Source organism: Chiloscyllium punctatum, chromosome 40 (genome assembly GCF_047496795.1).
Source record: "Chiloscyllium punctatum isolate Juve2018m chromosome 40, sChiPun1.3, whole genome shotgun sequence".
Classification (NCBI taxonomy): Eukaryota; Metazoa; Chordata; class Chondrichthyes; order Orectolobiformes; family Hemiscylliidae; genus Chiloscyllium; species Chiloscyllium punctatum.
In genome coordinates this window covers 53,749,170-53,773,062 of record NC_092778.1, presented here as the reverse complement: position 1 = coordinate 53,773,062, position 23,893 = coordinate 53,749,170, and the positions used below count along the sequence as shown (strand labels likewise).

At 38.2% G+C, this 23,893-nt stretch overlaps 2 protein-coding genes and 1 long non-coding RNA gene across 5 annotated transcripts in view; 2 read left to right on the top strand and 1 right to left on the bottom strand.

The window, feature by feature from the left end:
• LOC140464622 (acyl-coenzyme A synthetase ACSM3, mitochondrial-like) overlaps positions 1-8,200 on the top strand; it is a 53,510-nt gene extending 45,310 nt beyond the window's left edge. For both annotated transcript variants that reach the window (XM_072559935.1, XM_072559933.1), the window contains 4 exons: positions 3,266-3,393; positions 6,236-6,335; positions 6,791-6,910; positions 7,492-8,200. In XM_072559935.1, the coding sequence (XP_072416036.1) occupies positions 3,266-3,393; positions 6,236-6,335; positions 6,791-6,910; positions 7,492-7,578 (435 nt within the window). In that variant the 3' untranslated portion in view covers positions 7,579-8,200. The remainder of the gene's footprint in view (positions 1-3,265; positions 3,394-6,235; positions 6,336-6,790; positions 6,911-7,491) is intronic.
• Positions 8,201-9,897: 1,697 nt separating this feature from the next.
• Positions 9,898-23,859, bottom strand: eri2 (ERI1 exoribonuclease family member 2). Of its 2 annotated transcripts, none has more exons than XM_072559923.1 (9): positions 23,555-23,859; positions 21,160-21,224; positions 19,385-19,468; positions 18,667-18,794; positions 17,753-17,909; positions 17,263-17,363; positions 15,930-16,011; positions 11,888-11,976; positions 9,898-11,714 (listed from the first exon to the last, which is right to left on the bottom strand). In XM_072559923.1, the coding sequence occupies exons 4-9, from the start codon at positions 18,688-18,690 to the stop codon at positions 10,341-10,343; spliced, it is 1,827 nt and encodes a 608-aa protein (XP_072416024.1). In that variant the 5' UTR covers positions 18,691-18,794; positions 19,385-19,468; positions 21,160-21,224; positions 23,555-23,859; the 3' UTR covers positions 9,898-10,340. The 2 variants fall into 2 exon arrangements, with proteins under 2 accessions (XP_072416024.1, XP_072416023.1); XM_072559922.1 differs by having other exon boundaries at positions 23,643-23,859.
• Positions 11,669-18,158, top strand: LOC140464623 (uncharacterized). The gene is made up of 3 exons (XR_011954951.1): positions 11,669-11,737; positions 11,843-11,947; positions 17,681-18,158. It is a non-coding gene; the product is annotated as an uncharacterized lncRNA (long non-coding RNA).
• Positions 23,860-23,893: the final 34 nt, after the last annotated feature.

Sequence of the window (23,893 nt, the reverse complement as noted above, 5' to 3'; positions counted from 1 at the left end):
CAGCACCAGAAAATGAAGATTTGTCCAGTTACTGTTTATGCATGATTCTGGCCAGAAATAATAAAAAGCATCATGAACAAAGAGGTAAAGATTAGATTTAAGAAGGTCATTAAACTTTGTATGAGCCTGACCTCAACAAATGCTTTTTGTGGATGTTGGTTTGCTCGTTGAGCTGGAAGGTTCGTTTTCAGACGTTTCGTCACCATACTAGGTAACATCATCAGTGAGCCTCCGGCTGAAGCACTGGTGGTAGGGCCTGCTTTCTATTTGTGCGTTTAGGTTTCCTTGGGTTGGCGATGTCATTTCCTGTGATGACTTCATTTCCTGTTCTTTTTCTAAGGGGTTGGTAAATGGGAACCAAGTCAATGTGTTTGTTGATAAGAGTTCCATTTGGAATGCCATGCTTCTAGTAACTCTTGTTCGTGTTTCTGTTTGGCTTGTCCTAGCATGGATGTATTGTCCCAGTCAAAGTGGTGTCCTTCTTCATCTGTATGTAAGGATATCAGTGAGAGTGGGTCATGTCCTTTTGTGGCTAGTTGACGTTAATGTATCCTGCTGCTAGTTTTATGCCTGTTTGTCCAATGTAATATTTGTTACAGTCCTTGCAAGTTATTTTGTAAATGACATTAGTTTTGCTTGTTGTCTGTATAGGGTCTTTCAAGTTCATTAGCTGCTGTTTTAGTGTATTGGTGAGCTTGTGGGCTACCATGATGCCAAGGGGTCTGAGTAGTCTGGCAGTCATTTCCAAGGTGTCTTTGATGTAGGGGAGAGTGGCTAGGGTTTCTGTATGTGTTTTGTCTGCTTGTTTGGGTATGTTGCTGAGAAATCGACGGACAGTGTTCATAGAGTACCCGTTCTTTTTGAACACACTGAACAGGTAATTTTCCTATGCTTTTCCTATTTCCTCTGTGCTGCAGTGTGTGGTGGATCGTTGAAATAATGCAGCTCCGTTTGTGATTACTTCCGTAGTTCAGTATTTGGTCCGTATGTGTTGTTTTCCTGTAGACGGGGTTTGAAGTTCCCCATTGGCTGTTCGCTCTACTGTGACATCTAGGAATGGCAGTTTATTGTTGTTTTCCTCCTCTTTAGTGAATTTTATGCCAATAAGGGTATTATTGATGGTCTTGAAGGTTTCCTCTAATTTGTTTGGTTTAATGATGTCAAAGGTGTCATTCACGTAGTGAACCCAAAGTTTGTTTGAGTCTCTGCATTAATGTCTCTGCTAAGAACCCTAAGAAGCAATCATCCCAACATCCACAAACGAAGCTACATTGGAACATTATTTCAATGAACCACCACACACAGCAGCACAGAGGAACTATGAAGAGCAGAGAAAAATCTTCTATTCAGTGTATTCAAAAAGAATGGGTACCCAACAAACATAGTCTGCCGATTTCTCAGCAACAAACCCAAACAAGCAGACAAAACACATCCATAAACCCTAGCCACTCTCCCTACATCAAAGGAATCTTGGAAATGACTGCCAGACTACTCAGGCCACTTGGCATCATGGTAGCCCACAGATCCACCAATACACTAAAACAGCAGCTAATGAACTTGAAAGACCTTATACAGACAAGCAAAACTAATATCATTTACAAAATACCTTGCAAAAACTGTAACCAACACTACATTAGACAAACAGGCATAAAACTAGCCAGCAGGGTTCATGAACGTCAACTAGCCACAAAAAGACATGACCCATTCTCATAGTATCCTTACATCAGCAACCCAAGGAAACCTAAAGGTCATACCACCAGTGCTTCATCCAGAGGTTCACTGATGATTTTACTAGTATGGTGATGAAACATCAAAACGGACCTTCCAGCTCAGTGAGCAAAGCTACATCTAGAATCTCAACCTGAGCTACAAATTTTCTCAACAGTTGTTAAATGCTCTGTGTTTCAAAATGCTTTCTCGTATGCTTCACACCTTGGTAATTTTCCCTAAAGCTATTACTAATTTATATAGAAAAAGGCTCATATTAAAATAGAATGTAATCTTAAACTACAAAGCTTATATTTACGAAAGATGTAATTGTTTAGGTTTATAAAAGGTAATTCATGCTAGACTAATCAAGTGGATTTTTTTTTGAGGATATAACTGGTAGAATAGAAGGGAGAATCAGTGGTGTGGTGTATGTGGATTTTCAGAAGGTTTTTGATTAGATCCTTCATAGAGTTTAGTCAGCAAAGTTAAATCACATAGAATAGGAAACAATAGATTGGCATGGATCAAGAACTGTTTGACAGATAGGAAAAGGAGTGTGGGAATAAATGAGTCTTTTTTTCTAATGGCACACAGTGGCACAAAGTGGAGTGTCACAACAGGCTATTCACAATATGTGTTAATGACCTGGATGAAGGAACCAAATGCAGCATTTCCAAATTTATTGACAACACAAAGCTGGGTATAGTTGTGAATTGTGAGGAGACTTCAATGTAATTTAGACAAGCTGAGTGAGTGGTCAAACATATGGCAGAACTACATAATGTAGTTAAGTCACTGATGTAGTTAAGTGTGAAATTATACACGAGTGTGAAAAACAGAAAGATATTATTTAAATGGAGAGATACTGGGAACTGTGGACGTACAAAGGAATCTGGGTGTCCTCATATACTAGTCAATGAAAGAGAAGCAAGCAAATAGGAAGGCCATCATTGCAAGATTTAGGTTCAGAAGTAGTGGTGGCTTAGTGATATAGAGTCTTGTTGAGACCACACCTAGTGTGTGTAGTTTAAGTCTCCCTACCAAAAAAAATGAATGTACTTGCTATAGAGGGAGTGCTGCAGAGATTCATTAGCTTGATACCAGTGATGCCAGGACTGCCATAAAAAGCGAGATTTCTTCAGCCCGTCCTCTATTCACTAGAGCTTAAACAGATGTCAGGAGATCTGATTGAAACATATAAAGTTCTAATGGACTGGAATGCAGGGAGTGTTTTCCCTTTTTGGAGAGTCTAGAATCAGGGGACATAGTCTCAAGACACAGGGTAGACCACTTAGGACTGAGATCAGGAAAAAGTTGTTCACTCAAAGGGTGGTGAAACGGTGGAATTTTTTTTTTTAAATCACAGAAGGCTGTGAAGGCCAAGACACTGAGATATTCAACAAAAAGATTTTTTTTTAGATATTAAAGGCATCAAGACATATGAGAAGAAAACATGAATGTGGTATTGAGTTAAGGGATTAGCCATGATCATATGAATGCTCCTAGTTTCATTGATGCTTTTGAACTTTGAGCTGACTTCTTTATATGCTGCTAGGGTGATCCACAACAAACAGCCGCAGTTCTACAAGATGACTATTATCTGACAGGAGACCGTGGGCGAATGGATGAGGATGGATATGTCTGGTTTCATGGAAGAACAGATGATATAATTTTATCAGCTGGGTATTGTGATCTAAATATCCACATTTTATTTTCTCAATGTTTTACTGTTACACAATTAAGAGTAGATGGCTGGACTGCTATAGTTTACCATACAAAGAGAATATTTGGGTATTTATTAAGGTGCTAAATATTGATGATAATATTTTAAAATATGGCTTAAATATCAAACTGTCAAATTCAAGTAAAGATTGATTGCTACTAAGACTTGGGATAAACACCCCTGCTGATTTAAACCTGACACACAGAAGCTCACCTCACACGGTAATCTATTAAATTTCGAGAGGCAAAGAACTATCCCAGAGGTCACTATTTAAAGTAAAAATTAATAATTTTATTCTTTAAGTCCAACAGAGAACATTAAAACAACAGCTATTTACAACTCCTTTCTCTTAAACCTTTACCTCCCACTCGACAATACTGGTCTGATAAATTTAAGAGGGCATTTACGGCAAATCAACTTCAAACCCAGTTGTCATCTTCGGATGTTGAACTTTCTCTGTAGATTTTTCCAGATCAGCTTTGGTCTTCTGCTGCACAAATTTCTTATGGACAGGTGCCTTCCACAGAGCTATTCTGCTGACGGTCTTTATTTGTGGGTGCTCTTAACTGTTCAAAATGTCTGGTTTTATACCCCAAAATATCGGGTCATTTCATTGGTTTGATGTCATCCCAAACAGTAAATTCAAATTCAATTGGATTTTGGTATCTGGGGCATAATTTAAACTGATCGGCTGAACTTGAACTTAATTTTGTACCATGGCAACACAGTACCAGCTATTTGTGTCAATCAAATGTTTCATTTTTAAATTGTTCAGCACATGGTGCTTTCAGTCCTTGCCCGTCTCCTCTCTCTCAAAGGTACAGTACACCTACACCTTCATAACAACTGCAATGACTGAAGTACTTACATTTCTGTACGTAATAAGTTGCTGTATTTGAGATAATCGGTGAACAAGGCTGTACAATTTTAAATAGAACAATGACAAATGAACAACCTCAACACCAAACAGAGAGGTGTTGGTTAGGTCCTTCATAGAATTTAGTGAGCAAAGTTAGAGCACATATAATAGGGAACAATAGACTAGCATGGATCAGGAAAGGAAACAGATAGGAAACAGAGTGTGAGAATAAATGAGTCTTTTTCCTCGTGGCAGACAGTGACTAGTGGAGTAGCATAACACACAAAAATGACAAGAACATAATCATAGTACCAGTGGACAAGGTCAGAATGACATTATCATGGACAAGACCAAGTCGATTCAGAAAGCAGAAAAATGACTTGCAGATACCAACATCCACCTAGGGAGGGAGTGTGACCACATGCCACAGCTAACCAACAGAATAAACAACACTCTACAGAACCTACAAAAATAACAAACTAATAACCAGAAAGCAACAGCACCCCAAGATTTTACAGATTAGCCAAAGTACTTAGACCAGATGTGCCACTTAGACCCATAGAACTCCATCGCATAAACTGGCAAAAGAACTTCAACAAAAACTAAAACATCTTATCAATGGATTCAAACATGCCATACAATCATCACAGGAATTCCTAGACAACATCAGGAATATAAACATAGACAAGGATGAGGCAATGATCTCATTTGATGTAACCACATTGTTCACTTCAATTGACAAAACTCTGGCCAGACAGAAAATAGCCAACCTCCTGGACAAGCAGAACAGACAACATGACAGGGAACGTTTCAACAAGGAGTGCATAGTCAAACACTATATAGGACAAACAGGCAGACAGCTAGCAATTCACATTCACGAACACAAACTATCCACGATCAGTTGTCCCTAGTAGCTACACACACAGATGACAAGGACCACAAATTCGACTGGGACAACACAACGATCATAGGACAAGCCAAGCCGAGGACAGCCAGACATTTTCTAGAAGCATGGCACTCATCCATGGACTCCATCAGCAAGCAATAGACTCAGACCCCATATACCAGCCACTACAACAAATAACCAGAACCGGCAACCGGAAGCAGAGGAATGGAACCAAATAATTTCCGGAAGACACAGTACAGCAGCACTTCACAGGAGGCTGCGAAGCTCTGAATGTCAACTAGACAGGGGGCAAAACATCTGCAAATCAACATCCCAGCTTGGCAAACATATCCACAACTACAACAACAGGCACCCAAGCTACAAATCTTTACGCAAACCTTGAGTGAAAATATAGAGCGCGACCTTTAAAGAGCTTTTAAATCCATAATTAATAGTTTTGTTGTACGTACTTGTGATGAGGGATGGGAGAAAAACAAGTGTGCAATAACTTATATAGCTGAATAGATCAAAAAAGTAGTTGAAAAGTGACCTTTGCTACTATATGTAGACACGTATAGGAATAACCAAAGTTGAAACTATTTTCAACTGGAAAAATCGATGCGATTTTCACACTGGAGCAGAAAAGTTTATTTTGCTTTGTAGTAAGGAAAGGGAAATATCAAAACAGAAAAATACATGACTCGATGCCCTGATTACCGGAGTCACAAAATTGTATCTGACACTGAAATACAAATTAAGCTTACAATGTTTTATTAGCTGTGCTGCAGTAGCTGCATAACGTACAAAGTATTCCTAAGATTTAATTCCTGGAGGAGATCGTTCACTCAGGCTGTTCTTGCATACCAACCAGCAGCATGTGTGTCAAGAGTGACAGCAGTAGAAAAACTGGGAGTAGGTCACAGGAGAGAGTGAAAATATATCCAGAAAAGTCTTAAAAATGTAAACTATCAAAAAACGTGAATCATGAATGAACATCATCCATTAATAATGCTTGAGAGAAGTTAATGATGCAACTCAACATACTAAAATGTTACAGATATCGTATTGGACCATTTGAAGTCGAAAATGCACTGACAACACATCCAGCTGTGGCAGATTGTGCTGTGGTTGGCAGTCCTGATCCTATCAGAGGCGAGGTAAGCTTAACAACAAGCTTGCTATTAAAAGGAAATTCTGCCACTGAATGAGAGTTTAAAACTAATCTGCAGATATCTTTAGTGGGAATTATGACCTAACAAAATTGCATTTAAAATTTCCCCCAAAGTTTTCAACTAGGAGAGGCTTTTAGGCAGGAAGCTCAAAGCTATATTTATGTTCTTACACATTTGGTGAAATTTTAAGATCTGAAAACCAAACAAACTGCAACTGCTGGAAACCAGAAGCAGTAATTAAGATCTGAAACTGCACTAACCTCACCTTTACATCTCCTTTAAAAGATGTAGTGATTTAAAATTTGGATTTTAAAAAATACACATTTTGTGGCAAAGTCAGCTACATCATTTGCACAACACCTAACAGGCCCTGAAGCAGGACGGTCACATTTTGAAAACTTGTATTTTTCCTGTTTGAATGACATTTCTTTGTTTTTAAGGTTGTGAAGGCATTTGTTGTTCAAAATGCTGCTTATACCTTGGCTGATCCTGACAAGTTAATCAAAGAATTACAAGATCATGTCAAGAAAGTCACAGCACCATATAAATACCCAAGGAAGGTCAGTATTTTACCTGACTTAATTTCCTGAAATAGAATTACAGCTGTTAATAATAGCTTATGTTCTTGCAAATTCAGTCATTGAGATGATAGGTAAATGATAGCAAGTCATCGTACTGTGTATTTTTATTACAGACCAGTTATAAGGTATATCTGTCACCATGTTGAGATGTTATTTAATACTCATTTTTAAACCATCACAGTTTCCGAACAAGAGGCAGATGATTTTGCCAAGTGTGATCTATGCCATGATACTCGTAAATTGCAGGCACTTTGGGGATCTATGTTAGGTGTTTGTCTTGTTTGCATGTCATTTTCAATATGATTGTTTGCATGGCTCCCTTTGAACATTTAATTCAAACTTTGATTTGTCTGCAGTTTTAAACTACCTCATGAATATTCATACAGACAGCCATAAATCCATCACTGTAGAAAAATTCAATGAATCTTGCTTTATGTAAAACTTTCAGTACGGTCTTTTCAGTGCTTAGATGCAAGACCTTAGATAACCAAACTTACAGCAAAGAGGGAGAAGTGCTCAGAAACGTGCACTAACAGAAACTACTTTTGTTTTCGGCACAGATTGAATTTGTGGACAGTCTGCCCAAGACCATTAGTGGGAAAGTCAAAAGAAATCTGCTACGAGAAAAAGAACGGGGACAAAGCTGAGACCGAAATCGCCCTCATACAACATTATAAAATGGAATCATCAAAAGAAAGCAACAATCTTAATTTGATCAATGAACTTAAATAATACAAGTAACATGGTTACGGATTAATACAAGTCATAACAGAGAATGGATTTTGTTCAAAATAGTGAAGGAGGAATTTATTCCGAATACGCAATGTCCTTTTATCTGCTCTTGAACATTTAAAAAAAACAAGTCGAACAGCAACAGTTTTTCTATCCCAGGGAAAGTGTATACTTATTACAATCAGGGATTTCATATGTTGAACTATAGCCCATGTTTCAAGAGTCTAAATTTTACAATACGAAAATGTTCACATTGTAACTAACTGGGGAAGAAACATGTTAAATTCAAATATAACGGCCAAAGTATAACCACATTGAAGTTGGTTTTCAAGTAAAATTTGACACAACATCGATGTCTGAATGGAGAAAAAAAGGAGACCACCTTCTAAATTTATAAGTCATAGACAGTAATCTATTGGTCAATTATTGGTGATGTGATCTATCAAGAAATACAGAGTTTAAGCCCAAAAGGCATTGCACCTAAATGTTGCAATTATATCTTCCACAAGAAATTAGCATTCAGAATATAGTCTTCAGAATATAGTCTACAGAATATATTTAAAAAAAAGGAAAGGGAGCGTAGCCCTTTTTGGGGCCAGTAACTCAAGTAGTGAGCATTCAAACTCCACTCTAGCATATTGCAAAATTGAATAAATTTGGTAATTGTTGTAGACTAGTATTAGATAGGATAGAATCTCAGATAGTTCTCTAATGTATCTCAGTGTAGAAGTCCATTGCCTCTCCTCAGTCAGACCCATCATTTATGGCTGATGCCTAATCCCCTTTGAAACGGTATAGCAAATTGCACACAATGTTCAATGATAAAGCGCAAACAATTGGTGAAACAATGAGCGATAAACCAGGCAGCATTTTGGAAGGGGACCCCGACTTCAAGCCCACTCAATCTCCAAGATTTCTAACATTAAAGACATAAACCTCCAGCCAATTTGGTTTACTTCACAGGACACCGATGAGCAGTTAAGTGGACTAGACTATGAGTCTTGCATACAGCCTAGTGCAAACATTCAAGATCTATGAACTATGACCTAAACTAGCTGTTCAGTTATGACTATGACAGAGAATACAGAGAAATTAAAATAGTTTAGATAATTAAATTAGAAGATAATTTCATTGTTGCTCTACTAGGGCTTACGTCTCTGCAGGCAGATACACGGCAATGGAAATAAACTTCAATAAGTTAATTAAAGAAAAATAGAAGCATTCAACTGCACCACTTAAGAGAGAAAATCACATTAGTGAATTTTCAATCATAATTCAAGCAAATTATCAGAATTTAACACTACAGTATCAGTTCCACAAAACAGCTTGCTCATTTGCTGTATTAGGGATTCCTGAAGATTTTAATGAAGGACAACATCAGCCTTTATTTCTGCATTTTGTCTGTTCCATCAGGAGATGTTTTCGTATCCACAGCAGTTCTTTAAGAACTACTACATGGCTTGATTGCTGCTAGCCAGACTTCCAAAATAAGTCTTCCATGATTTGAAAGTATTTTTAAATACAATTACAGGGAGAACTGGACTTGCTAAACTTCAAGGCCAGTGGTTTCCACAGATGATGAGCACTCCAATGCTATTTCATTTGCAGAGCTGACCTGTAGTCATTTACACACAAAAAGTACTCATAGTAAATGGAATAGTTTTTTAATATAAAGAAAATCTGGCATTCATAGCATCTTATACCCCTGAACATCAAAAAGCACTTCACATAATGAATTGTGCAGAGCAGTTACTTTATAAAGAATATAAAAATACTATAAAAATAAAACTAAATGAAAACATATAAGATTACTGACGGAGTATGGGACATGAATGAAATGGCATTCTCTTGAATGACACTTCTTTGGGAGAAGACTAAAGACAGTATGGCATTCTCCCTAAAACAGTAAACATGATTTGGTTTCAGAATTGTTTAGTAAGTGATAAAGATGTTGAAAATCCAACTGATGCCACTTTCTGCCAATTTCAGCCCTAATTTTAATTGCACACTTGACTATGAATGGGTTTTGCGTGTATTAAAATCTCACCCTTTGATCTCCATCAGAATTGGGTTTGTACATACGTTTCTGCTAGTAGAAGTTAGTTCCCTGTTACAATAGCACTCATTAAAGAAAACATCCACTTCATAAACATAAGAATTTGAAATGTTTCTCATTATTTGATTTAAAATAAATGCACCACACATGGTACTCAACTAATAAAACTTTAAAGTCATATGGCCATAATTAACCAGGTTATTGGAATGCTACTAAAGAGAATGAAATGAAAAGGGAGAAAAAAAACACGCTGGAGTGGGGCACAAAAGCAGCAATGCATGGAGAATATGTTAGCAGGACAATGTTGGATCCAATCCCCTATAATCCTTCAATCAGTTAGCCCTTCACACTTGAGGCTTATAGATGTACACAGACATTACATTGGACACTTTCAGAACACATACAAAAGAAGCTCGATGAAAAGTTTACACAAGTTACGAGAAGTTAAATCCATTTACATTTGATGCAAGTACTCAGAGATATTTTAGTTGAGTGCACTCAGAAACCTGATTACAACAGTTACCACACTATTTCAACCTTCCAATAGGCCAGACTGATTTGGGACATGATAAATCGAAGAAACTATCAAACACTCTCGACAAGACAGCTATATTGTGAGTTTCAAAAAGAAAATCGGAGGCCTTGATGTTTGCGTTGGGAAGAAGGGAAGACTCCAGATGAAACAGTATCACAAGTATTAATAGACGAGGCTGATGAACTTCTCTCCTTCTTCAATACCCACTCCCATTTGAAGTACCCACAACCCTTGCTATTCTCTGCATTCCTTTTCCATACTGTGCAAGAATAGAAGGCTTTCCCTTGATTTGGGCCCACTTTCGACACAGTAAGCCTCTTAGCTCTCCGACCGCAGCCACATAGCGGAGGAGTGATCTTGTCACTACTTATTCGCTGAAGTACCTTGTGGGAATGGTTTGTTGGAGGAATAACTTTTGAAACTGGCTTATTATTTGAAGGTAGAGAGCCATTAGATGACAATTCTTTGTCTGAATATACAATAAATGATTGTCTTTTAGAAGCATGAAGCTTGAAGGGACTTGAATGTGTGTCTTTTCTTTTAACACCAATACGTAAAGAGTTATTTGATTTAGGGGACCGCACAAAACGTGTAGATTCAGTGCTTTCTCTGGAAGAGCTGGACTGAACTTTGGAAATCTTCACGTTAGGTACTTTGAAGATGGACTGACTTTCAGCTTGCTTCATAACTTCAGCTACATCATAGATGATTGTTTGAGGACTCCTATAAATGACCTTCTGAGTCTTTCCAGCTTCTGAATGACCAGTCAATTTGTCATCTTTCCTGTTCTTTAGTGGTCCTCCAGCAACTGGACAATCTGTATTTTCCTCTTCAAGCACACTTGATGATTTACAATTTTGCTCTTGTTCCTCATAATCTATAGAATGCTCATTACCTGATAAAGGTAGTACAGCCACCTCTTCCCAATCTTGCCAGGGAGCCTCAGACTCTGGCAAGCTATCATCTAGGTCAGAAAAACTTGTAACAGACTCAACAGTAGTTGACACAAGCAACAAGTTATTTGGACTATCACTGGGTTTAGTTTCCACATTTCCCTTTGTGATCTGATTTTTAACATTGTTGATCAAATGTAGTCCAGGTTTCTGTGCTTTGCAAACAGTAGAAGTAGAAAGTCCATTGATTAGAGTCCTGGGTGATATTAAACTCTTGTACTGGATATTTACATCAGTGCAACTTTTGGAATCTACATTCTCCGTAAGATGGCTGGCAGATTTGGGACACGATGCCAAAGTCGGTTGTGTTTGCTTCACTAAGCTATTATGTTCACAGTTTGTCCTTGTATGTCTGATTTCAGCCTTTTCTACGTCAGAAGCATTTTCTGAAACTGAGCAAGTCGTGCTGCCAGTGCCTATACCTTTGGGACTTGCATGGGTGATTTTGCAATCTTCAAGAAAGTTTGCAGTAGGTCGTCTTACAATAGGATTCTTCATGGGTGCAACCTAATGAAAATGCCACAATTATGGTAATCACCTCCAGATTGTTTGATCCTGAACATTTAAAGCACCAAGTGTCAAGATTACTTGAGTGAACCAAGTCATAAGTGTCAAATATTTATCTTGTGTTACAGGTCCAACAGGGATGAAAGTCTGGAAGCTCACAAATGGCCACTCACCCTATCCAATGACTTGGTGATTTTCATGGTACAACCATCACAGATCATCTGCCAGGCAAGGTGAGCAGTGTTGCGGGCATCATCCAGGCCTGATTTGAACATGATGAGAATTGAGAACAACATAGTAGAATAGAGTGAATAATTGGAATTTGCGATCTGCTTTTGGACACACAATTTATGTAAGACTTGCTTGCTGATTAATGCAAATTTAGACAATTTTAAAGTTAAAATTGTAACTTTCCACAAATTGCTTTTGTTCATTGTGAATTTCAGAAGGTAGCCTTCATTATATGTGAATAAATCTTGCATTATATCAAGTAGATTCTACAGTACTTTAAGAAACCAATGATTTTCATTCACTTGGGAAAACTTTATTGATTGGAGTCAATTGCTGTTTCACTAAAAGAAAGGATTTTGATTAGATTAAGTGTGTTAAAGAACCACAAATTGCTAGATTCTTTTAATTGATGAAATGGAAGATGCAGTTAATATGCTTTGAGCATATTGGGTTGAGGCTAATATATTGGATAGAAGAATGGTTGAAAAACAAAAAAGGGAGGAAGAATTTTAAAAAAGTGTCATTTATAGATTAGGAGGTTGTTGCTACTGGGATGTCACAAGAATCAGTGCTGGGGCCTCAGCTATTTACAATCTAAATCCATGACATCAATGAACACAGTATATCCAAGTTGGCTCGTAACATAAAACTGGGTGGCAAAATAAATTGTGAGAAGGACATAAAGTCTGCAAAGACTCAAGAGAGTGATTAAGAAGGTGGCAGAGGGAATACATTGTGGAAGAAATGTTAGGTTATTCACTTTGATAGGAAGAACTGAAAATATTTTTACTTTAACTTTTTTTTAATTACGGCAAAACTATTACCTATTGGTGCTCAGAAGGCCATTCTTATATGTGAAACAAGAAAATTGACACAGATACAATAAGCCATTAGGTACGCAAATGATATGTGGGCATTTATTGCAGGGGTTTTGGAGTACAAGAATTGTACATTTTCAACAATTGGATGGGGCTTTAATGCAACAATAGTTGAAGTAGTGTACATTGCTTTGGTCTCTGTACCCAATGAAAGATATATTCTCTTATAGAGAGTTCAACAAAAATTCTTTGGTTGGTTCACAGAATGAACATCGAAACAGGAGTAGGCCATTAGCCTGGTCAGCCATAACAGAACGTGGTTGATCATCATCATTAAATGTCAATTTCTCCATGATATCCTCATTGCCTTGATAACATTAGCATTTAGAAATCAATCTTTGTCTCGAACAGCCTCTATCAATGAGTTTCCACTAACCTCCAGAGTAAAGAATCCCAAAGCTCCAAAATCCTTTTTTGAGTGACGATATTCTTCATCTCAATTCTAGATGGCTTAACCCTAATTCTGAGATTATGTCCCCTCAAAAAGGGCAAATTCTTTCTACATCCAACCTGTCTAGTTCATTAAGTACCTTATAAGCTTCACCAAGATCACTTTTTTTTCTTCTAGATTGTAGAGTAAACAGACCCAGTCTCCTTAACCTCTCTTCATAGGACAGTATCACCACCTCAAGAATTAGTCTAGTAATCTTTTGCTACACTCCTTTTATAGCAAGTATATCTCTCTTCAGGCGAGGAGACCAAACCTGTGCTCAATAGTCTCAGTGCAATCTCACCAAAGTTCTGTACACTTGAAGCAAGACATCTTCACTCCTTTACACAAATCCTTTTGTGATTAAAGCCATTTGCTTTCCTAATTACTTGTTACAGCTGCAGGTTGGCTTTCAGTAACACACAAAGAGAATCAACACAGGTTCCTTTGGACATCAACACTTCTCAATCTCTCTCACCATTTAAGAACTACTCTGCACCTCTGTTCCTCTTAGTAAATATTTACCATCTACCACGTCCTTGTCTACGCAGTCAGCCTATTCAAATTTCACTGAAGCCTCTTTGTATCCACCTCACAACTGAAATTCCTCTCTAGTTTTATGACACCTGCAAACTTGTAAATGTTCATTCAGTCCTCATCACCAAATCAAATCATTGATTGATAGGGGGTTGTCCTGGGGAAATCCATATTGTCTAAAGTATTGAGAGATGAGAACAAAGAACAAAGAAAATTTACAGGTCAGGAACAGGCTCCTCGGCCCTCCAAGTCTATGCCGATCCAAATCCAATGATTAAACCTATCGCCCAATTCCTAAGGATCTGTATCCCTCTGCTCCACACCAACTCATGCATCGATCCAGACCCACCTTAAATGAACCTACTGTGCCTGCCTCTACTACCTCTGCTGGCAACGTGTTCCAGGCACCAACTGCCCTCTGTGTAAAGCACTTGCCGCGTGTATCCCCCTTAAACTTTTCTCCTCTCACCTTGAATGCATGACCTCTCGTTATTGAATCCTTCACCCTGGGAAAAAGCTCATCTCTATCTACCCTGTCTATACTCTTCATGATTTTATAGACCTCCATCAGGTCCACCCTCAATCTCTTTCTCTAATGAAAACAACCTACTCAATCTCTTTTCAAAGCTAGCATCTTCCATACCAGGAAACATCCTCATAAACCTTCTCTGCACGCTCTCCAAAGCGTCTACATCCTTTTGGTAATATGGCGACCGGAACTGTACACAGTATTCTAAATGTAGCCAAACCAAAGTCTTGTACAATTTTAACATGAGCTGCCAGCTCTTATACTCAATACCCCGTCCGATGAAGGCAAGCATACCCTATGCCTTCTTGACCACTCTATCCACCAGTGCAGCCACCTTCAGGGTATAATGGACCTGAACTCTCAGATCTCTCTGCTCATCAACTTTTCCCAAGGCTCTTCCATTTACAGTATAGTTCGCTCTAGAATTAGACCTTCCAAAATGCATCACCTCACATTTGCCTGGATTGAACTCCATCTGCCACTTCTCCACCCAACTCTCCAGTCTATATACACATATATTCTTCTGTACTCTTTAACAGTCCCCCAGGCTTTCTGCTACTCCACCAATCTTCGTGCCATCTGCAAATGTACTGATCAGACTACCAATGCCGTCTTCCAGATCACTTACGTATATCACATACAACAGTGGCCCCAGCACTGATCCCTGTGGAATACCATTGGTCACCTTTCTCCACTTCAAGAAACTCCCTTCAACTACTACTCTGTGTCTCCTGTTGCTCAGTCAGTTCTTTATCCACCTAGCTAGAATACCCTACACACCATCTCCATGAGATGTGCTCTTGCTGAATCATACAAGATGCTGACCAACTATTTCCCCTAGCTAGAGACTCTAGAACTAGGAGGCATAGTTCTCAGTAAGAGGCTTGCCATTTAAGACTGAAAAGAGAATTACTCCCATTCAGAGAGTTGTAAGTCTTTGGACTTGCTCACTCCAGACTGCCTACTCCCATTTCTTACATGACAGTCAAAGAATAAGAAAGAGAGAATGAAAGCAGAAAGAAAGAGGGAGAGAAAGAAAGTTAAGAAGAGAATAATAGTGAAAAAAAGTGATAATTGGAGAAACTAAGGGTAAAGATAATAGGTGCAGGACACCCATAATTTGAGCACATGGAGACACTTTACTCCTTTAAGTGCTTTCAATTAGATGATTTGTTTAAAGGTTTTCTCAAGAAATAAAAAAAAAGAGTCACTTATGAAATTAGGGTCATGAGTCAGGTGAAAAACTGTATACTTGTAATATTTCACTTTTTAAATAATCCCAAACTGAAAAAAGATTGACTTCTGGTTTCCTCCTTCACCAAATAGCTGTTAGAAATTTATGAAAGGGCAGAAGACTCTGGAACTCTCTTCCCTTAAAAAAACTGAGGGTGGAACACAATTGAAAATTACAAAACTGAGAGTAATATAGTTTCAATAGGAAAATACACAGTTTATATAACCAAAATGGCCAAAGGAGTTAAGATGAAGATTAGTATGATATAATTAAATGGTGGATCAGCTTCAAGGCATTAAATGGCCCAGGCCTGTTCTGTTCCTGTTCCTATAAAGCCAAACACAACTACCAAGACAATGCAACATGGACTACTTACCAGAATGTTCACGTCCTAAAAACATTATGCCCAGGTCCTGCAAAGCTCCATTCAGACCTTTTGGCTTTCGGCCATAGAACACCTGCCATACAAACAAGTCATGTAAGACCAGTCATTACAGAAAACGTAAATATGTTAATCTGAGCTATAGCCAATGGTCATGGAACAATATAAATGCATAATTTGCTAAGCACGTACATTTTGAAAAATTGTAGAATTGACCTGATTGCTATTCCATCAGCATATATTCTTGAATGTTTTATTCAGACACTTAACTGAGATCTAAACTTTAATTTTGCACAAGCCAATTTTGTCCAGTTTTGTTTAACTCGAGATCAACCTAATTTTTTAATATCATTTTCAGATAGGAATGGAGGTGAGGGAACAAAAGTTAAACTTAAAATCACCAGAGGTCAGGGTTATCTTTAAGAACAAAGTTTAAACGTTCAGCAAGTGTCCACTAAGCAGTAATCTATCCCTCCAATCTACATTAATCCAGTATGCAGCAATTACCACGAAAGAAGAATCGTTGACTGAATTGGGGGGAATGTGTGGCAATCTGGACAATGGTGTGGGAAAAATGAAATTTTACAGCACAAATGGCGGGCCAAGAAACACACTGGCTGTGCCACTTGGACCAATTCCTCTGTGACCAACTGAGCTCTCAATCTTTATCTGCTACTTAAAGTTCAATACAAATATCAGAATCTGTGTTTTAATTTTATGTTGGTCAGGATATCGCATCAAAGAGCCTCAAAATCCAGCTAGTTCCTCAATTTTAGCTGCTTGTGTCATAGGGTGAGGCAAATAGGAAACTAAAGTACACTGGAGTGGAAACCATTAATTATCCCAATGTTTGACAGAATACTAGGTTGTAGCATTTGCCTAATTTCTTTGCCTTTTCCATATTGCTGTGTTATTCCAGTCAATTCTGCTTCACTTCAGATCAGGGATATAAATTTGCTTTCCACCAAACCACCTCTATTTTTTCTCTCCTTTCTCAGTTTGGTTGGTGGGCCTCTGGTGAGTAAAGACTGTACACGCATGGTCTTATGTCTTTCTAACAGCTATCTGTTTCACTAATAACATTTTTTATATCAAGCTCCTTAACAGTTTTACGTGATGCAATTCATTAATCATTCAACTAATTTACACCTTCTTGATGATTTTAGTAACTGTTGATTTTTTTTCCTTCCCTAAACACATTTGAACTAGATTGAACATATACTTTAATTCCTAAAACTAAAAATTAGCATGGAAAATGGGAATAAATGTAGCTGAAGCCTAGTATGCAAAGATATTGGACTATACCCTTTCCAAACTGTGTGCATACCTTGTAGGTTTTTCGAAGGTCAATCCAACTGTTCAGAACAGCCGGTTTTCTAATATCTTTCCTTTTACATTCATATTGCAAGCACACTCCTAGATCCCAGTCTACAGACATCAAAAGGAATGTGGTTAAATATGGCATGTAAAATTCTGATTCAAACCTACACAGTAGAATTCGTACATAAATTCCAAGGGCGGAAAGTGAAAGGTCACAAATTGAAATATCACAAAAATAGTGTCAATGTAAAGGTTACATGCAACGAGAAATTGTTGATTTGATTTGAAATGATACGTACTTTATTAAATTGAGCACAATCATGTTGATTGCTGTATATACAGGAAAAAAAAAATCAATGCAGGAGAAGTGTAATTGCTTTTCAAACAGAATAAATAGTAATCAATGTATTTTTTCACTTTTGTAGGTTATGTTCAGTTCCAGTAAAGCTCCTCAATGTTGAAATGAAATAAGTGGCTTACATTGATTAGCACCATACCTGACCACGTTACAAAAGCACAAGGTCTTAATTCGAGGCCACATAGCTGAGACATATCATTGGCAAAAACAATGTTCTTCTCTTGCTGAAGCTTCCGAATCCAGCGGGAAAACTGCGACAAGCATATTGCAAGAGGAACTCCAGCTTCAACCTGCCACTGGAAACATTAAAGATAACAGTGAATACACTTAGTTCCAAAACTTTCAATAATCACATTCTACAACTGTACACCAGACAGAAATCTCAGGATCTTAGTATATTGCAAATCATATTGAAAATAGCTCATTTATTAAAGTAGTACTCTGAAAATTATTGGCTTTTAACAGCCCAGGTGCACAGGCCATTCAGCCCTCAAGTCAGTTCTGCTACTAAATTAGATCAGTGATCTGTACTTCAATTGCCTTTACTTAACACCATATCCCTCAACTTGATTCAGAGGAATGGTGACCTAGTGAAATAAGTTCCAAACTTTAAAAAATGACAGTAAGCATTTTTCTAACTCAGCTTTTTACTGGCTAGGTCACATAGGTTTGCATTAGAAAAGATGAGTTTTATTGGGGCATCAGCAATTTTTTAAAAAATTGACTTGCTGAGAGAAATAAGGATACTTGCTTGTGAAGCTTTTTATCTCACATTCATCAGGACAGTGTCACAAGAACACCAACCTCAAAGAGAACAACACTTTAAGCTCTTATCAGAGTTGGTTCCTTTGAGATTTGATATTCTTATGAATCTGTCCTGATGATCAAAGCAAGAGAAATTTAACAGTACTTCTCCCTTCCTCAGCAAAGGTCTTCTACACCACCAAGCAGCAAGTTACGAAAATGTAGAATGAGTTTATGTAGGCTGCAACATTTCAACAAGAAAGTCATGTCTTCGTCACAAATACTTTAGCCCCATATTGTACTAAATACCTGCTTAATGCCAGTTAGCTCCATGCAGAACCCAGCCAGGAGTGGATGCTCTTGAGGCTGAACATAGGTGTGAAATTCAAGCTCAATCTCTCCATTGGAAGTATTGAGCAGCACTGCTGGAAATTCAACTAGATTGTAGAAAAATAAAGAAAACCACTTCAAAATCACCAACATAGCACCCAAGACATACTTAAAAGCAAAGATTTCCTTTCACAATTTTAAGCATGTTTGATATCAATTCAGATATCATAACCTCACATAATTTCTTCAAAGTAGCAAAAAGCAGTATTAATCAAAACTTGACAGAGAGCAAGCCACAGAAGGAGGTATCAGGACAGATCGTTAAGAGCTTGTCAAGGAGCAATTTTAAGAGCAGAGACAGGGGCTGGGAATTGAACCAGTTTAGAGAAGGAATTCTAGAGCTTAAGGCTACACGGTTGAAGGCATGGCAACCAATGGCGGAGAGATTAAAATCAGGGACATGCAAAAGGACAGAAATGGAGAAGCAACTTTTTCACACAGAGGGAGACGTGAGAAGAGCATGTACTCACCTCCCCTTTTACTAAATCATAAAACTTCTCAAACCTCTTACCCTTCTTACAGGTTGCACGTTTTTCCTTTGAGAAATGTAACTAATCTCACAGAATTTACAATACAATAGAAGCTCCTTCAATATACTTGATAAAGTAATGGCAAACTAGTGTAGACTTATACTCACTTATTTCTGGACTGTAGCGAGTCCTCCCATCTTTCCAGCAAGTGGATTCAAAGTCAATAATAATTAAATATGAGAAAAACTGATCTGCAAAGTAGAAAGAGTTAGCATCCAGCTTAGTTTTCACAAAGAACCAACATACCTATATTATCTGGGGTCTGCTGCATAGTTTTGATGCTTAGGTCCTAAGGTGGAATGGTATGTATCCCACACTGTAGGTTAGATAATATGCTCAGATACTTTAGTGGCAAAGTATCCATAAAAAAGCACGTTAAAACAAAATCAGATGACAATTGAAGAAACTTTCCAGTAGAGTAATAAAGATGTACAGTTCAGAAACAGACCCTTTGGTCCTGCTTGTCCATGCCTACCAGACATCCTAACCCAATCTAGTCCCATTTGCCAGCACTTGGCCCATATCTCTCTAAACCCTCCTAATTCATATTCCCCCATCCAGATGCCTTTTAAATGTTGCAGTTGTACTAGCTTCCACCACTTCCTTTGGCAGCTCATTCCATACACGCACCACCCTTTGTGTGACAGCGTTGTCCCTTAGGTCCCTTTTATGTCTTTTCCCTCTCACCCTAAACCTATGCCCTCTTGTTCTGAACTCCCCCACTCCAGAGAAAAGACTTTGTCTATTTACCCTATCCATGCGCCTAATGATTTTATAAACCGCTATAAGGTCACCCCTCAAAGCTCCAAGGAAAACAGAACCAGCCTATTCAGCCTCTCCCTATAGCTCAAACCTTCCAACCCTGGCAACATCCTTGCAAATTTTTCCTGAACCCTTTCAAGTTTCACAACATCATTCTGATAGGAAGGAGCCCAGAATTGCACACAATATTCCAAAAGTAGCCTAACCAACGTCTTGTACAGCCGCAATATGACCTCCCAACTCCTATACTCAATACTCAAACAATTTATGTAAATCTCTATTTCCAGTTTTGTGGAACTGGTTAAATAATCTTAAAAAGCCATAGGAAGAGACTCTCTATTGATACAGTTGTTTTCAAGATTTGTTCTGCTTCTAAAACTGTATACCATATCCTTGCATTTAAAAATATAAAGAGACCTAGGATAAATTTGTTCCAATTAAATTTCCACACCACATTTACATTTAGAAGTGCACATGTAAACTTGTCATATTGTACAAACACCTTGCTGTCAGTGGAGATGAAGCATCACCATTACAAAGGGGTAAAAATGGGAGAGTTTGAGTTTGACTATGAACTTTCTATTATAAATTAGATTAGATTAGATTCCCTACATGTGGAAATTAGATTAGATTAGATTCCCTACATGTGGAAACAGACCCTTCGGCCCAACCAGTCCACACCGACTCTCCGAAGAGTAACCCACCCCAGACCCAACTCCCTCTAACTAATGCACCTAACACTATGGGCAATTTAGCATGGCCAATTCACCTGGCCTGCACGTCTTTGGACTGTGGGAGGAAACCGGAGCACTCGGAGGAAACCCACGCAGACACAGGGAGAATGTGCAAACTCCACACAAACAGTCGCCCGAGGCTGGAATCGAACCTGGGACCCTGGTGCTGTGAGGTAGCAGTGCTAACCACTGAACCACTGTGGAGATAGGAATTTATAAATGAACATATAAAAACAAGTAGAAAGTGTGTAATTTTAAATTAGGAACCGAATTACATCTGCACATCCGAATCCAAATCCAAATCTTCTCTGCCCTGTAACACAGCTTCAGCTGAGAACTGCTTGACCTTGACTCAAAATATAGAATAAACATCACATGGTACTTACTGGATTTGGGTTTTTTGTTGACCTCAGGAGATGGTGACGAGTGTTTTCTAATTATACCAAGTTGCCTGGACAAAATACAGGAAAGATTATATGAGCAAACCAGCTATGTTAAAATACTAACAATGTTGGTTAACTCCAATCATCAATCCCAATAAACATGAAAGGTCAAGTTGTTAAACCGTGCATCAATTTTTAAACTGTACATTATTTTACTTTAAATAGAATTGCAAGATAAACTAATCTTGACCAACTGTGGACATTACAAACAATAAATGTCTCAAACTAATTGTTGCAGTTTGCTAATATCATGCCATTTGAGAGAAACAAGTGGTGGGTATCAATTGTCTTTCAGCACATATGAATAAGGGATAGCTGGATCACTAGGGTTGTGAGATGAGAACTTTAAGACTCAAACTCTTCTCCCTCCTGTCATCTTGCAGAAGACGCCAGAACATACGGTCTATCACGGCCAGACTGTGCAACAGTTTCTTCCCCCAAGCCATCAGGCTCCTTAACACATTATAATCAGACCCTTTACCATCTAAAATTCTTTTGTATTGCTGCTAGAAAAATGAATACTATTCATCATTCTTCTGTTACACCGTAAGTTGCATGTTTTGCACTTCATGCTGTGTACGATTGTGTAGTTTGTGCTGTCAATGTAGCACCCTCGGTACTGGAGGAACGCAGTCTCGTTTTTACTGTATCAGTTGTATATAGTAGAAATGACAAATAAAAGCTACTCTTAGCTATTCTATTCTCTTCTCTAAATAAACTCTTCCCACAAAGAAAAGTGAGTATCTTGGACTGGCATGGAATTTATTAACACTGGAGACTGAAACCTATGTGACTCCTGGCAATCAAGTAAGCAGTATGCATCAAATTCTAAACCACTGACCAAATACGTTTGCAAAAACAAAAATATTATGAAAATATTAAACTGCCACTCCTCACCTAACACATACTTCTTTCACAAGAAATTAATCAAGAGTAGGAATTCAGATCTCACCACATTTATTGCCAAAGTTCACCTCATTCAGAGTAAAACTGCAATCAAAAGGTGAGAACTGTCAGCAAATTAATGCTTTTTATTCATAATATGCAAGAATCATGCAACATCCCTGTCCAACTATCTTTGAATGTTTTTGAATATCCTCATAAATATCTATCATAAAGAGTCACAATGTCCAAATTTCAACAAGTCACCAAGGCTCCTTCGAAACCTTTTACCTCTGCCATCTGGATGAGCAAAAGCAGCAGATGCGTGAGAATACTATCTGCAACTTCCCCTTCAAGTCCCACATCATTCTGACCTGGCAAAATATCCTTCATTGTTGTCAGAACTCTCTGCAGAATAGCACTAAGTGCATTTACAATACACAGGCTACAACAGCTTAAGAAGGCAGCTAACGACCTCTTTCTAAAGGAAATTAAGGATAAGAAATAAATGCCGGTCTTGTCAGCAGTGTTCACATTTGGGATGCACGAAAAGAAAAAAAACTAGTCATCCTTGGGTCTATCTTCTTTTAAAAATTAACATCATCAAAGGCACTCCAATGTCTTGTGGGATACTTTAATGTCAAAGATACTTTCAAAATACCTGTTGTTGTTACAGAATCTTTATAAGTAAAGGGCAGATACCACCTCAGCTTTCCTGCTACCTCCTTTTCTTCCCAGAACCATGACCTATCCCACCAGCCTCCATGTTTGCTGGATGACCCACCACCATTTCTGCCACCCACAGCGTGACACAATGACTAAATTATTCCCCTCCCCCCTCATTATTAAAAAAGCAGCCCCTCTAAAACTCCTTGAAGAAATACCCTTCTTTTCAACATACACAGAGTGGGATAACTGCCTTTCTAACTCCTCCCCAAACAAGAAACACACCTTCACCGTGAAACTGCAATTTCCTTGAACTATTTTCAGTTTAGTAAACTTCTCACAAAGTGATTTAAACTGTAATGGAGAGATCAAATGCACCTCCTGATCAGTCCACAAACCCTTAATCTCAGATTGTGGTCACTTGCTGATTTAACCTCCGCTCCCACATTACTCCCACACTGCAGCAGCTTTCCAGTCGTGTTTCAGGAACAGAATGTCATCTTTGCAGTTCTCTGGACTCACAGCAGAGTTCATTATTTCAAACCATAACCTCTTTTACAGTTTTTACATATGCCTTTGCTGCTTCTAGTTTCACTCGTTTGTTTATTTCTCTTTTTGGTTTGATGTCAAACAACAGCTATTCCTCATTCTGACTTTTAGTCAGGGCCTTTGATCCTTTACAAGCCCCAATACCATTCCATTTGGCCCTCAACCAGAAAGCCTATTGTCACTGAATCTCCTGTACCCAAAACCTATCAAAGACCTTACGGTTAATCTTCCTTTCATTTACCGTTCTCGGTTTTAACCAACCAGAAACATTAATTATGTTGCTCTCTCTGACGATACTCTTGAACTTTCCAGATTGTTTTAATACCTACTTAGCAAGTAACTTCGTTGTCATTGTCCAGTGAGCACAGTGAAAACCAAGGTTGGGAATTTATTATTGAAGCACCTGCACTAAAATTGACGTTAAAAAAAATCTAATGGATAGAAATTACTCGGTTTAACAGCAGCTTGAACATTGGATTCAAATCTACCGCCACTACAATGTCGTCATAACCGCCATCACATCGATGTGATCGAGGCTGCCGTAGTCATGCCTGATGGGGGCGGAGCTGATACAGTGGGC

Excerpts from the sequence above, each read along its gene's own strand:
- eri2 (XM_072559922.1), bottom strand. The coding sequence starts at position 23,665 with ATGACAACGAAGTTACTTGCTAA. Across the intron at positions 21,225-23,642 it reads ACAACGAAGTTACTTGCTAA|GCAACTTGGTATAATTAGAA; the intron begins GTAGGTATTAAA and ends TATTTTGTCCAG. Across the intron at positions 11,977-15,929 it reads TTTAGGACGTGAACATTCTG|GCCTGGATGATGCCCGCAAC; the intron begins GTAAGTAGTCCA and ends TGTTCAAATCAG.